Below are 14,143 nucleotides of genomic sequence, written 5' to 3' on the forward strand. Positions count from 1 at the left end.
TTTTGCTGGCAACAAAAGCTGTACTAGGAAAATAATTATGAGTGAATTAAAATTAGATCTCAATAAATGGATGAATGAAAGCGGTCCCATTAGCCGCGTTCCTAGGGTATGGAGAGGATTACGAGGATAGCCTTCAGATGAACACCTTTATTAATAAAAACTCCAGTTCTCAGAATAGCAGGATTACAGACAGGACACATGACCATAATTCCATAGAAGACATTACCTCAGGTACATCAGAAGTCGGGGATTGAGGTGACGTGGTCAGGCGGTCGAGAAGGATAAGAGGACTGGACCCAGGATAGCAGCCTCATTAGACATTGAGATTAAGGTCTCATCCTAATCACACACTTTCAGACCTTGACACAGCACTCAGGAGAATGTGAAAGACTTGGTGTTACTTCCTTACACAAATAAACAAGTGTGGGTTTTTAACAAATGTACAGCATCTAAATGTACAAATGAACAAATCCACAAGGGCCGTGACGAGGATTTGAACCTGTGTCCAAGAGCATCCCAGACGCTGCCTTAATCGACTGAGCTACGACATGGTCAAAAGAGTTGAAACCTAAGTTCTACTGAACTTACTCGATCCTGCAGCCTCTCTGAGACACAAACCCAGGGTTTTACACATCTCCTCCATGCACTCGAGCTATGTCAACAGGCCGTTCTTTCTCTTCTCCCTTACTTCATTACACACAGAAATCACAATAACGTGATGCATCAAATGAACAAATCCACAAGGATTGTGTGTAATGAAGTAAGGGCGAAGAGGGAGAACGGCCTGTTGACATAGCTCGAGTGCATGGGGTGGAGATGTATAAAACACTGTTTGTGTCTCGGAGAGGCTGCAGGATCCAGTAAGTTCAGTAGAACTTTGGTTTCAACTATTTTTGACCATGTCGTAGCTCAGTCGATTAAGGCAGCATCTGGGATGCTCTTGGACACAGGTTCGAATCCTCGTCACGGCCCTTGTGGATTTGTTCATTTGATGCATCACGTTATTGTGATTTCTGTGCGTACAGCATCTACTTTTTCTCTCTCTTTGGAGGAAGAGGAAGAGTTCCCATAAATTTACAAATAATGTTGAGCATAACTTCATCCGCGCCACCACCAATTGAGAACAAACGCAGATCTCGATACAAACGACTGACCAGCACCTAAAACAGAAACATATATATTCATACATTATCATTACCCCAGTTCCAACGTTTGTCGTGGGAAGCATCATCCCAAAGGAAAAATTGCTCGACCAAACTACACACTAGAAAGTGAAAGGACAACGATGTTTCGGTCCGTCCTGGACCATTCTCAAGTCGATTGTGATGAGGGAAGGAGGCAAAGGCAAGAGAGAGGTGAGGAGAGGAAGAAAAAGCAAGGCCAAAGGTATGAAAGGTAAGGTGTAATAAAGGGGATAGTAATAGGAATAAGAAAGGGATCGTAAGAGAAAACAAGAGAAATTAAGATAAATGGAAGGGTAAGCTTATGTTAGGTCACGTTTGTTAGAAAGTTTAGAGCATTTGAGTATTGTATATACTGTGTAAGGGAAGAGTCAGCAGCAACAAAGCCAGGACTCAATTTCATGTTGGGTATGTTGTGTATCAGAACCGATTCAACAAGACGGCGTCTGTGTAGAGGCAGGAAAGATTATTTTTGGAGGAAGACCAATCAATAGAATGATTAGAATCCCTAACATGACAGAAGAGAGCATTGTTTGTGGCTGCAGACTTGACACTTCTTTTGTGTTCTTTAAGTCTGTCATTAGTATACGGCCAGTTTCACCAAAGTATTGGAGAGGACAAGACGAACAGGAAATGGAGCAGACACCAGCCGCATTAGAAGCAGGAGGAGCAGTGTGAACTAGATTGCTACAAAGTGTGTTAGTTTGTTGCAAGGCGAGCTTTATGTCAAGAGGACGAAAGGTATTAGTAAAAGTTTTGAGCTCAGATTTGAAGGGAAGGCAGAGCACAGTGCTACTAGTGTTGGAAGCAGGTTTAGGATGAAAGAAATTTTGTTTACCTTGAGAGTAGGCATAGTTGATAAAATGCAAAGGGTAACCAAGGCGAGAGAATGACTTGTAGATAAAGGCAATTTCAGAATCAAGAAATTGAGGGTCGCTGATGCTCAGAGTGCGATGGAAGAGAGAGACGAGGACACTTTACTTAACAGAAGGAGGATGGTAGGAAAAGAAGTGAATGTACATGCCACTATGCCTGGGTTTGCGGTAGACAGAGAAAGAGAACCCGGACACAGAGCTGTGAACGTGAACGTCAAGAAAAGGAAGGAGGGAATTTGATTCCCATTCAACTTTGAAATGGATGGAAGGAGCCAGATTGTTAAGAGAGGAGAGGAGAGGAAAGGCTAGAAAAAACTAAGGTCATAAAGCAAAATTGTCGTCAACATAGCGAAGCCAGAGAGAGGGACGAGTATCAATAGAAGGAAGAAGAAGAACAGTTTTGAAATATTCCATGTAGAAATTGGCACAAACAGGGGAGAGAGGGGAACCCATAGTGACACCGAAAGTTTGAGTGTAATATTTACCGTTGAAAGAGAAAGAGTTAGTCAACAGAGTCTAGTGAGTTCAAGGAAAAAATCAGTGGGAAGCCACTGACAGAGGAAGAAGGCCCTCAGTTGCCTTCTGTCTAAGGAAAGAGAGAATGTCATCGAGGGGAACATTAGTGAACAGAGAGTCAACATCAAGACTACGCATCTTTAGAGAAAGACTGCGCTTGCAGCCCTCCTATAAGATGCGTAGTCTTGATGTTGACTCTCTGTTCACTAATGTTCCCCTCGATGACATTCTCTCTTTCCTTAGACAGAAGGCAACTGAGGGCCTTCTTCCTCTGTCAGTGGCTTCCCACTGATTTTTTCCTTGAACTCACTAGACTCTGTTGACTAACTCTTTCTCTTTCAACGGTAAATATTACACTCAAACTTTCGGTGTCACTATGGGTTCCCCTCTCTCCCCTGTTTGTGCCAATTTCTACATGGAATATTTCAAAACTGTTCTTCTTCTTCCTTCTATTGATACTCGTCCCTCTCTCTGGATTCGCTATGTTGACGACAATTTTGCTTTATGACCTTAGTTTTTTCTAGCCTTTCCTCTCCTCTCCTCTCTTAACAATCTGGCTCCTTCCATCCATTTCAAAGTTGAATGGGAATCAAATTCCCTCCTTCCTTTTCTTGACGTTCACGTTCACAGCTCTGTGTCCGGATTCTCTTTCTCTGTCTACCGCAAACCCAGGCATAGTGGCATGTACATTCACTTCTTTTCCTACCATCCCCCTTCTGTTAAGTAAAGTGTCCTCGTCTCTCTCTTCCTCCGCGCTCTGAGCATCAGCGACCCTCAATTTCTTGATTCTGAAATTGCCTTTTTCTACAAGTCATTCTCTCGCCTTGGTTACCCTTTGCATTTTATCAACTATGCCTACTCTCAAGGTAAACAAAATTTCTTTCATCCTAAACCTGCTTCCAACACTAGTAGCACTGTGCTCTGCCTTCCCTTCAAATCTGAGCTCAAAACTTTTACTAATACCTTTCGTCCTCTTGACATAAAGCTCGCCTTGCAACAAACTAACACACTTTGTAGCAATCTAGTTCACACTGCTCCTCCTGCTTCTAATGCGGCTGGTGTCTGCTCCATTTCCTGTTCGTCTTGTCCTCTCCAATACTTTGGTGAAACTGGCCGTATACTAATGACAGACTTAAAGAACACAAAAGAAGTGTCAAGTCTGCAGCCACAAACAATGCTCTCTTCTGTCATGTTAGGGATTCTAATCATTCTATTGATTGGTCTTCCTCCAAAAATAATCTTTCCTGCCTCTACACAGACGCCGTCTTGTTGAATCGGTTCTGATACACAACATACCCAACATGAAATTGAGTCCTGGCTTTGTTGCTGCTGACTCTTCCCTTTCACAGTACTGTATATACTCAAATGTTCTAAACTTCCTAACAAACGTGACCTAACATAAGCTTACCTTTCCATTTATCTTTCTTTCCCATGTTTTCTCTTACAATCCCTTTCTTATTCCTATTATTTCCCCCTTTATTACACCTTACCTTTTATACCTTTTGCCTTGCTTTTTCTTCCTCTAAGATTTCCTCTCCTCACCTCTCTCTTGCCTATTTATTGCTTTCGCCTCCTTCCTTCATCACAATCGACTTGAGAATGGTCCAGGACGGACCGAAACGTCGTCGTCCCTTCACTTTCTAGTGTGTGGCTCAGTCAACATATTTCAGCCACGTTATTGTGATTCCTCATCTGCATATGAAAAATGGCTTAGTAATACGAAGGTATCAATTGTACAAACATTACCCTCCGATGTCTGTGTCCACTAGCCTATACTGTGGGCATTTTGAATGATTTATGTCTTACTGTCAACAGTTCCAGCCCTAGGAAAGCTGAAATTTAATGCCTTTAAGTAGAATTGTAATTTTTATGAGACGGAAAAATGGCAAAAGAAATTGGTTCAAATACATTTCTAGTTTTCATCTACTTTTCTTTAAACTCAATATTTTTTTTTCAACACTTATACAATAATATTTTTATACATATGACCAAACCATACACCAGAAGATGAGGACGTTTCGGTCCGTCCTGGACCATTATCGTCAATTGTGATGGAATCGAGGGCGGCACACCATTAAGGCAAGAATGAGGGGAGAAGCAGGTAATTCCTAGAAGGTAAGAACAAGAAAAAATGGTACAGATGAGAAAGGTGTAAGAATGAAGTGTAGCAAGAATGGGAATGTAAGAATAAGAAATGAGAAAGATAAAAAAAAGTGGGGGTAGGCTTATGTCAGGTCACGTTTGTTAGAAAGGTTAGAGCATTTTAGTATTTAATGTACTGTGAAAGGTAAGAGGCGATAGTAACAAAGCCAGAACTGAGGTTCATGTTGGGTATGTTGAGTACAAGGCTGATTCAACAAGACGGCATCTGTGAAGAGTAGAGGCAGGTAAGATTATTTCAGAAGCTCAATCAATAGAATGATTAGAATCCTTATTATGACAGAAGAGTTAGGGGCTATTCATGCCCATGCCACCCCTTGGATGGCTTAATCTTTATCATTTGACAGAAGAGAGCATTGTTTGTGTCTGCAGACTTGACACTTCTTTTGTGTTCCTTAATTCTGTTATTTAGTGTATGTCCCCAAAGTACTGGAGAGGACAAGACAAATAGGAAATAGAGTAGACACCAGCAGCCAACTGGTGTTGTTAACACCAGTAATAGTAAGAAAATCCACAGGAACTGTGATGATTTGAACCTATGCGCTGGGTGTTCCCAGATGCACACTCTAATACCAAGTTGTGACTTAGTCGTATAGAGTGTGCATCTGGGAACACCCAGCACATAGGTTCAAATCATCACAGCTCCTGTGGATTTTCTTACTATTACTGGTGTTTCCATCACCAGTTGGCTGCTGGTGTCCACTCTATTTCCTATTTGTCTTGTCCTCTCCAGTACTTTGGGGAAACTGGCTGTACACTAAATAACAGAATTAAGGAACACAAAAGAAGTGTTAAGTCTGCAGACACAAACAATGCTCTCTTCTGTCAAATGATAAAGATTAAGCCGTCCAAGGGGTGGCACGGGCACGAATAGCCCCTAACTCTTCTGTCATAATAAGGATTCTAATCATCTTATTGATTGATCTTCTAAAATAATCTTACCTGCTTCTACTCTTCACAGACACCGTCTTGTTGAATCAGCCTTGATACACAACATGAAGCTTAGTCCTGGCTTTGTTGCTGTCGACTCTTCCCTTTCACAGACATACTTAAATGCTCTAACCTTTCTAACAAATGTGACCTGACATAAGCTCTCCCCCCCCCTCTTTTTTTTATCTTTCTTGTCTCTCTCCTCTTATTCTTACTTTCCTATTCTTGCTTCACCCCATTGTTACACCCTTCCCATCTGTACCCTTTTTTCTTGTTCTTACCCTCTAGGAATTACCTGCTCCTTTCCTCACTCTTGCCTTACTTAATTCTGTGCCTTCCTCGATCCCATCACAATCGACCTGATAATGGACCGAAACGTCCTTATGACTCATTGGCTGCGTTTTTTTTTTTTAGAGTACAGTATATGGACAGCACAAACACATGATGTGGCACCATGGGGGGAGGGGAAGGTAGAGAAGCTTAGCAGCACATCTGGCAGAAGATGTGCCTCCAGCTGCCTCTCAAGGTTAGGAATGAAAATATATTTTCATAAGTGAAGACAATTCTCTCCACATTAGCTCTTAGTTCTGATGCTGTCTCCTTTACTTTAAACACAATATTTTTTTTTTTTTAATTGTAATATAAATGGGGTTTTCCACAATAAACTAGTGACAATACAACCCATCCTCCTTAAATGATAGTACAAGACGTGATGGTATGTTCGACCGAATAGCTGCAATAAGTAACACCATTTTAGGAGGATGAGTTGAGAATTGAGAAACCAGCAGCTTTAAAGCCATATGATAAAGAGTAAAGATGATGAGATGCCATGACCATAGCTCACATCCTGTAACTACACTGTAATTACAAACACATGCAATACAGGTAAATACAATATGAAACAATAGTTATAATGCTACAGACCTCATTGGTAAAACCCATGCCTCCCCACATCTGAAGACAAGAATCGGTCACCTCGCGCGCCAGGCGTCCAGCTTTCAATTTACACATGGATGCCACCTTGGTCACATCCTCCCCAGACACATACTGCTCTGGAATAGGAAAGAGGCCAGTCATAGACTTAAGTATAGACCTTGAATGTAATCCTTTATCTAGCAGTTATGAACAATTAGCATCTAAATGATCAAAACTGCAAATGCTGATGTACCATTGCTGAGGACAGGAATTATGGTAGGCTTATCAAGGCTCCCCCTAGAACAATGACTGACCTCAAGAATTCAGCCCATAACAATTGCCAGGTAAATATTTGCTGCAAGGTGAATACAAGCACTAAGTGAATGAAAACATTCCCAAATGTTTGTGTGTTGTCAGGGAAATCAAGCCTGGGATGTATGGGTTGTGGTGCAAGTATGTTGACCACTGAGCCACATAACCCGTTAATATTATTCAGGAAATATTGCTAACAATGTACAAGCAAATCATATACTGTATCAGTAATTAATTTTAATATAAGACCTGTAAACATTGTGATGAAGTTAGAGCCTTACTACAAGCACTAAACTATAATATTCTCTTGTAATTTTAACAGGCACATAACTAAAAGATGACTCGAGCCAAGTATTTACCATGCTCAATCACACAACAATCCATAACTGTAAACCAAACCAGAAAAGTGGTCATTCTACAATTATCAAAAGTTAGAATGCACCAAAATTATTAGAACTAAACACAGTTGCTGAGAATATATATTTTCCCAATTTACAATCGAGGGTCCTGACTAACGTAACAATTGAAGCTGTATACAGAGTTCCAAACACAGATAAACTTTAATTCATCTAACTTCAGATATTTTATAATAGGCAAAAAAAAAAATCCCAAATACTACCAGGAGGTTTTAATACCGACATCTGTTAACAAATAGTCTACACATCACCTGCTTTTTCAAATGAATGACCTCCAGATGATTCAAAAATAGAAACTCCACAGTGAAGAGGGACACCAGCTTTCTGGAGCATGATGCAGACAGGCAGGTGTACCAGGCACAAGGGAAAAAGCCAAAAACACTGAACTCTGACTGGGGAAAGCACCTGACATAGTAAAGCATATGAAGCCATGAATAAAGAACAATCACTAGGTTGAACCCCCCAACCTGTGGTGGTGGCAAAAGCAACCCAACACACACAAGGAGCCAGTATGTTCACACACATGCTTGTGTTGTTTTCACAACACAAGCATGTGTGTGTTTAAGCCAAAAAGTCATTGCTGATCAAAATGTGTCAATATCACCATATTCAGAAAACACTTACAACATATGTACTACCTTGCATTACTACATAAATTCAGATAAAGGAGTTCACACTGTACCACAATTTTTGTACATAGGATTTGCACTAACCTACTGTCCTATAGAGGAGAGACCTCAGACACTCCAATTCAGTCTCCAGCTCAGCCAGGCGGAAATGAAGGTATTGGTTGTTGAGAAGTGGCTGGCCAAACACTATTCTTTCCCGGATGTATTCTATGGTCTCCTGTATGCACATCTCGAGTGGCCTTAAAACTCCAAGTGATAAAGCCAAACGCTCCTGCTGGAACTGGACACACATGTACAATACAGATTAAAATTGTATATTATTCAAGAAATTATGAATTTAATTTATTCAAGAAATTATGAATTTAATTTATTCAACACATTTTGTTAAGTGAAATCATGGAAAACATTACAAATCCAATTTGAAACGTCATGAGAGAAGCAGACTAAATCAGGTAAGTGATAAAAAAATTAAATAAATTGAGCGTTGAACGTAATGAAACACCTCTTTGTGGTGGTCCCTTGGCAAGGTCCCCAACCTATAGTCTAGCACCAGCTAAGCCTTGTGTGTCACATCAGGCTCTGACAAATCACGAATTCCTACCAGGAATCAGGACCAGAATCTGGGCTTTTCACACAAAGGGAAGCAGGGAATCAAATCACCATAACAGAGAGAAAACCACCAGAAAGGTACAGTATTCCGAAACAAGCATGAAAAACATTAGCTCATACTATTAGTACAATTACCAAACAAGCTCATACTATTGTTTACTATTATCAAACAAGATCATGCTGTTATTAACAAAATCAAACAAACTTAAACTGTCATTATAACTAAATCAATAAGCCAAACACTATCATTACCAATAATAAACAATCTCATGCTATTATCACTAACAACCCAGTAGCATTACCACCAACATCAGCAAGCCCCACACTCATTACCAGCAATGTCTACAATATCACACTCATTAGCAGCTTCCACTATTTATCACTCTCATTACACAAGTAAGATCAACAATCAAGCTGCCCTTTTCATTACCAGGAAAGGCAACAAGTCCCAACTGGTAGTACCTGTAGCATCTGGTAGGTGAAACCTTTGCCTTCTTCCCCCACAATATTCTTAGCCGGAACTCGGACATCATCAAAGAATATTTGACCAGTATCAGAGCTACGCATTCCAAGTTTGTCAATCAACTTTGTTAGATGAATTCCTGTAGAAAATATCGCTTAGCATGTTAAATAGCTTGATTTGCCTAGTTGATAAACCAGTAAAATAAGTTTGGTTTGAAGTGATTTATACATGCAGGTACAGCATTGTGAAAGATCTGTGGTTTCTGAAACCTTCATTCATAATCCAAACCTAAACTATCTCTAGTAATATTTCTCAGACTTGGCTGCAAAATGGATTAAATTAGCACACTGACTTTATTATGTCAGATGAATGGTGTGGAAACCCTGCAGTAAGAGATGGTGTACAGAATCTTTAGTGAGGTTTGGGGGTGCTTCATATCTCTCACAAAATCCAAATCTTAATGAAGAATTGTGATAAAAAAAAATAGAGCATTTCATTCTTATCTCAAAGGTTCATCCTCTTAAGAATATTACACACAAGTGAGTTTGATCCTTTTTGTGTGTGTGAAATGCTTGTGAAATGCAGAAGATATCCAACCTATCCTGGATTGGATTATATTTAATCAAGGTTAGATGGGTCATAAACTGGCCACAACACTATATAATACAGGGAGTGTAATGATTAAATGCCAAGTGAAATGATTAGATCTTAATAAGAATGCAGAGGTAAGTCAATGATAATGATTATCATTAATTTATACACATTTTCTGAGAATTACAAAATTGTCATCATTACATCACAATCTGCATATTTATGAACTTTATGTACAATACCTGTACAACAAATCATACAGTTTAGAGTCACAAAAATAAACCAACCAAGCACAATAATTAATACTGTATTCAGAAGGGTCTGATCTCAAGCTCAGAGTAATTAGGTTCCAGTGATGTCATATATAACATAACTGTTAAAGGAAGTTTAATCTTGTCTATCTAGCAAGCACACACATATGTCTGATGCCCTGGAGCCCCCAGCAGACAGCAGCACCACTACACGATGGGCTCTGCCCATGCCCACACTCCCCACATACTAATCTACAATAGTCAACAAAGACACAAGACTGGAAGGGAGGGCCAGGGAGCACCAACACAAACTTGCTCAAAAGGAGCTTTGAACAAGTCCAAAGCATAACTTCTATGCTGCATTATAATGTTGCATTCAAAAGTATAGTATCGATGATAGTAATTTAATACAAAAAAATTATAAATAAGGAAACCTAGATACAAAATAGGTTCTTCCATGATGGATAGCCAGTCAAACAAAAATTAACAGGTTTACCTAATTCACTATAAGTGAATTAATTGAGTGCCTCATCAACCAAGCAGTTATGAAAGAAGGCTGGCCTAAGCCAGACTGAGAGAAGAACTACTGAAATGGTCTACTGTACAAGTAATCTACAGATAATTTGACAAATGGAATGATAGATAACTACATACCGGTAAATATAAATACAACTACTGATATGTGAGGGAAAATAATAGCAAGATACTAGACTTCACACTTGTACAGATAAGATTTTTCAATTTTTAAACAGTTCCAGAAATCTACTAATAGATTGTATCACATACAATAGCAGCAGCTTTATACATTTATCATTGCCTTACCTGGAGTCTTCATGGGAACACAAACAAGTGACTTGTTGAGGTGAGGTGGTCCAGAAGAAGTGTTCACCAACAGACAAATCCAATCAGCCTGCCATGCATTTGTTATCCAAAGTTTCTGACCATTAATGACTAAATCATCTCCTCGGTGCTGTGCTGTTGTCTTCAGACTGGCTACATCAGAGCCAGCACCAGGCTCACTCACACCCAGGCATGCCACAACATCCCCAGAAATACTTGGAGCTAGGAACTCGCCTTTTACGTAGTCACTCCCAAACCTAAAAAGACATTTTCAGCAACTATTAATAATGTATAGCATCATCATGATTGATGCTATTCCTTAAATAAATCAGGCCTTACAGTTATGAAAAGCAGCTTTCTCAGTTGGTCATTTTGTTGTTCCATGTTATACATCTGCTGTGTTATTGGAAAGGATTAAACAGTCGAGTCTAATGATGGACTTTATACATATATCATAATGCATTATCATTTATCATAATCATATTATCTGCGCCACAAAGATGTGATGGGAATATCCCTTAATTCATTTTCTTTCCTTGTTTCAAACATTTATGTGGGTACTGGGATGCTGTCTAATCTTTCTAGTATGAACATTGATGTAAAGCATTCATCAAGTGTTGGCTGCAATATAACATGGTTGGTCTCATCTTTTAAGGGTCCTACAAAGTCTTTTGTCTCGGTTTTCCCTTCTTATATTAACATAAATAGACTTTAGATCTTTCTTAATGTTTTGAGTACGTTTTCTTTCATAGTTTCTTTTGGTTGAGTTGATTTTCTGAATAGCTGAATTTAATGCCCTTCCGTATATCTCATAATCTCTGTGATTCCTGGTGGTCTGAAGCTTCCAGAGGTTGTCCTTTGTTAGCTATGATTTTGTTTACTCCTTTTGAAGACAGAAGAGCTGTTAAATATTGCACCCTGCTCAGCAAACTCAAAGCCTGATTTCTGGGCTAGCTCATTTGACTGGTTTTTGGGCAAGGGAGTAGAAGATATGTATGTGAGCACTGACCTGGCCAAGGCAGGAGTAGATATGTCTGTGTGTGCACCAATGCCCAAGGCAACACCTGGAGCACGAATGCCACCAAGAGCCTCTGTGAAAGCTGCTTGATATTTGTAGTTTAAACCAAGGCCACCATATTCTGCAGAAATAATGTAGTGGAATTAAAACATTTAAATTACCTAAAATATGATGATGATTTGACAAATATGATGAGTTTCTTTTTTTTTAATAACTATAACCTGCTTTCACTATATTATTCACCGTTTTCCTCAAAGACAATACCTGTCTCCTAATGAGAGTGACAAATGGGGTGATGATCAAGTATGAATATGTGTAAAGTTTTTTAAATTAGCTTAGCATGGTAAATGGGATAGAAATAATACAGTACTGTACAGTACAGTATATGTTATTGGCAAGGAACAGTGAACATGATTACACATAACTGAAGAAATGTGACCAAAAACAACACATTTACTAAAAGGTAAAAGGAATGTAAAGAAAAGTGACAGAGGAGCAAGGTGCCATGTAAATTAACTGTGAAAAACATGAAGAGGAAGCTGGTGAACCAGCAGCCAGTGAAGGGCAAAAGGAGTTACAGTATCTTCCAATGGTCCCAACAGTGGTGCAAAGGGCAGTACTGGTGAAGCCAGAATAATGCCCAGAGTCAAACTCTGCTTATGGGGAAACCACACAGGCAAAGATTAGGCTCCTGCACAACAATTTGACCAGCTGCCAAGTAATCTTTTGCCAGTGCAACACCAGACGAGAAGCAGAGCCGCAGGAGGCAGAGAAAAGGAAGCCCGACTGGGAATCCCAAACCAGGTCTAACCAAGTCTGAACCTTGGACAAAACTAACTGGGACTTCCTGCAGCTTGCCAGGAACCCAAACTGCTCCAAATCCCAAAACCCAAAGTGGGCCTACTCCGGGGCAACCACTCGAGCGCCAAGCCACAACAACTAAAATGGGAAGTGAAGGCCATTCTGCCCTAGTCATGTCTTTGTGAGAGACAGATTGCCTCAGGGGAACAACTGAATGCTCTTTTCAAAAAGATTTTTGTCTGCTCTCCAAGCCTTATATATATGTACACATCAATTATGTATAACTTTGTAAATACTGTATAGATATTTATATTTAGATAGCGTTCTCAACAAAATAGCTTCACAACTTACCTACAGACTTAGTGATGCATAAATAACCAATATGAAAAAGCAACTTCGTAAGTTAACTACAGGCCAAGTAATATCTAGATAACATGCTTGAAGAAACAGGTTTGGAACTTACCCACAGGCTTGGTGATACCAAGATAACCTGCTTGACCGAACAGCTTCAGAATCTTGTGTGCAGGCCAGCGGCCAGCAGCCTCCCACTCGTCCACATGTGGGTTGATCTCTGTATCAATGAGCTGTAGGTAGATAAATAAATTTATAAACACAATAGCCATCTCTGATTATGGGGGAGGCTCCTCTTATGATGGAAGGCTTGTATACAGAGACAGGAAGCTTACTTTTTTAACAGAATTCTGAAGCTCCCGCTGTTCTTCATTGTAAAAATGGCAATTTGTTTTTCCTTGTGCACTGTTGACTGCAGCAGTAGCTAAATTCTTGCAGCCAATTCTTGCTCGGAGCCATGGACCAAGGTTCCAAATGACAGGCACTCTTCCTGGGATGAACATGACTCACTTGTGTGGTACAAATCTTGTGGAAACTGGTTACTCCTTACACTTACTGCAATTATAAATAATGTTCTTTTTACAGGAATTATCTTAATATGATATACAATACAGAACTGTATTAGTGTCTCCAGACTAAGTTATTTGGTGTCTTTCTAAATAATGTTAATAATGTAAAGTACAAATAATAATACATAACATTAACAATTACATATACAGTATTTTATTCATAATCATAAATCAAGATGATATCAAGTCAAGAACAAGAACAAATCAAGAACATATCATCATATATACTGTTTATGATGGGGGGGGGGGGGGCAGGCCTGGCAGCTGAGTGGACAGCGCTCGGGATTCATAGTTCTGAGGTTTTTAAAACATCTTTAAATGTTATGTGGCTATTTATGCTAGATATTATTATAAACATGCATTCACTTGTTAATATCATCAATTAAATTTGTGACAATTTGATCAGAGAAATGTGACAACTAGATCACTGCGTACAGGAGGCTGATATGCCAGCAAACACTCTCTAGGTGACAATATATATTGGGCAAGTCGCTCCAGGCCGCGGAGACGCTAAACCCGATAATCATTTCGAGGTAACCTCCACAATATTGTCGCTTGGACCATCTGCTTCCTATGGTGCCACCTGCCACATATTTTACTTCTAATTTCGTTACAAAATTAGATTATGTCAGTAAAAATAGGTTTGATCATGTTCTGCATTCAGTACCAACATTATAGTGAGTAAATATACCTATATCTTCATTACTTATATAAAG

General features: G+C 39.5%; 1 protein-coding gene across 1 annotated transcript; it reads right to left on the minus strand.

The window, feature by feature from the left end:
* Nucleotides 1-932: 932 nt before the first annotated feature.
* On the minus strand, nucleotides 933-14,032 carry LOC138357095 (probable acyl-CoA dehydrogenase 6). Its single transcript, XM_069313638.1, has 9 exons — nucleotides 13,863-14,032; nucleotides 13,194-13,413; nucleotides 12,971-13,091; nucleotides 11,698-11,827; nucleotides 10,671-10,945; nucleotides 9,006-9,145; nucleotides 8,019-8,214; nucleotides 6,587-6,714; nucleotides 933-1,160 (listed from the first exon to the last, which is right to left on the minus strand). The coding sequence occupies exons 2-9, from the start codon at nucleotides 13,359-13,361 to the stop codon at nucleotides 1,029-1,031; spliced, it is 1,290 nt and encodes a 429-aa protein (XP_069169739.1). The 5' UTR covers nucleotides 13,362-13,413; nucleotides 13,863-14,032; the 3' UTR covers nucleotides 933-1,028.
* Between the last annotated feature and the right edge of the window lie 111 nt (nucleotides 14,033-14,143).

Source organism: Procambarus clarkii, chromosome 76, assembly GCF_040958095.1.
Source record: "Procambarus clarkii isolate CNS0578487 chromosome 76, FALCON_Pclarkii_2.0, whole genome shotgun sequence".
In the NCBI taxonomy this organism is placed as follows: domain Eukaryota; kingdom Metazoa; phylum Arthropoda; class Malacostraca; order Decapoda; family Cambaridae; genus Procambarus; species Procambarus clarkii.

What these genes read in the sequence shown, in the direction of transcription:
- LOC138357095 (XM_069313638.1), bottom strand. Translation starts at nt 13,361, where the DNA reads ATGTTCATCCCAGGAAGAGTGCCTGTCATTTGGAACCTTGGTCCATGG. An exon ending in TGGTATCACCAAGCCTGTGG is followed by an intron (nt 11,828 to 12,970) that starts GTAAGTTCCAAA and finishes TTATTTCTGCAG; the next exon opens with AATATGGTGGCCTTGGTTTA. An exon ending in TCTACTCCTGCCTTGGCCAG is followed by an intron (nt 10,946 to 11,697) that starts GTCAGTGCTCAC and finishes ATGTCTTTTTAG; the next exon opens with GTTTGGGAGTGACTACGTAA.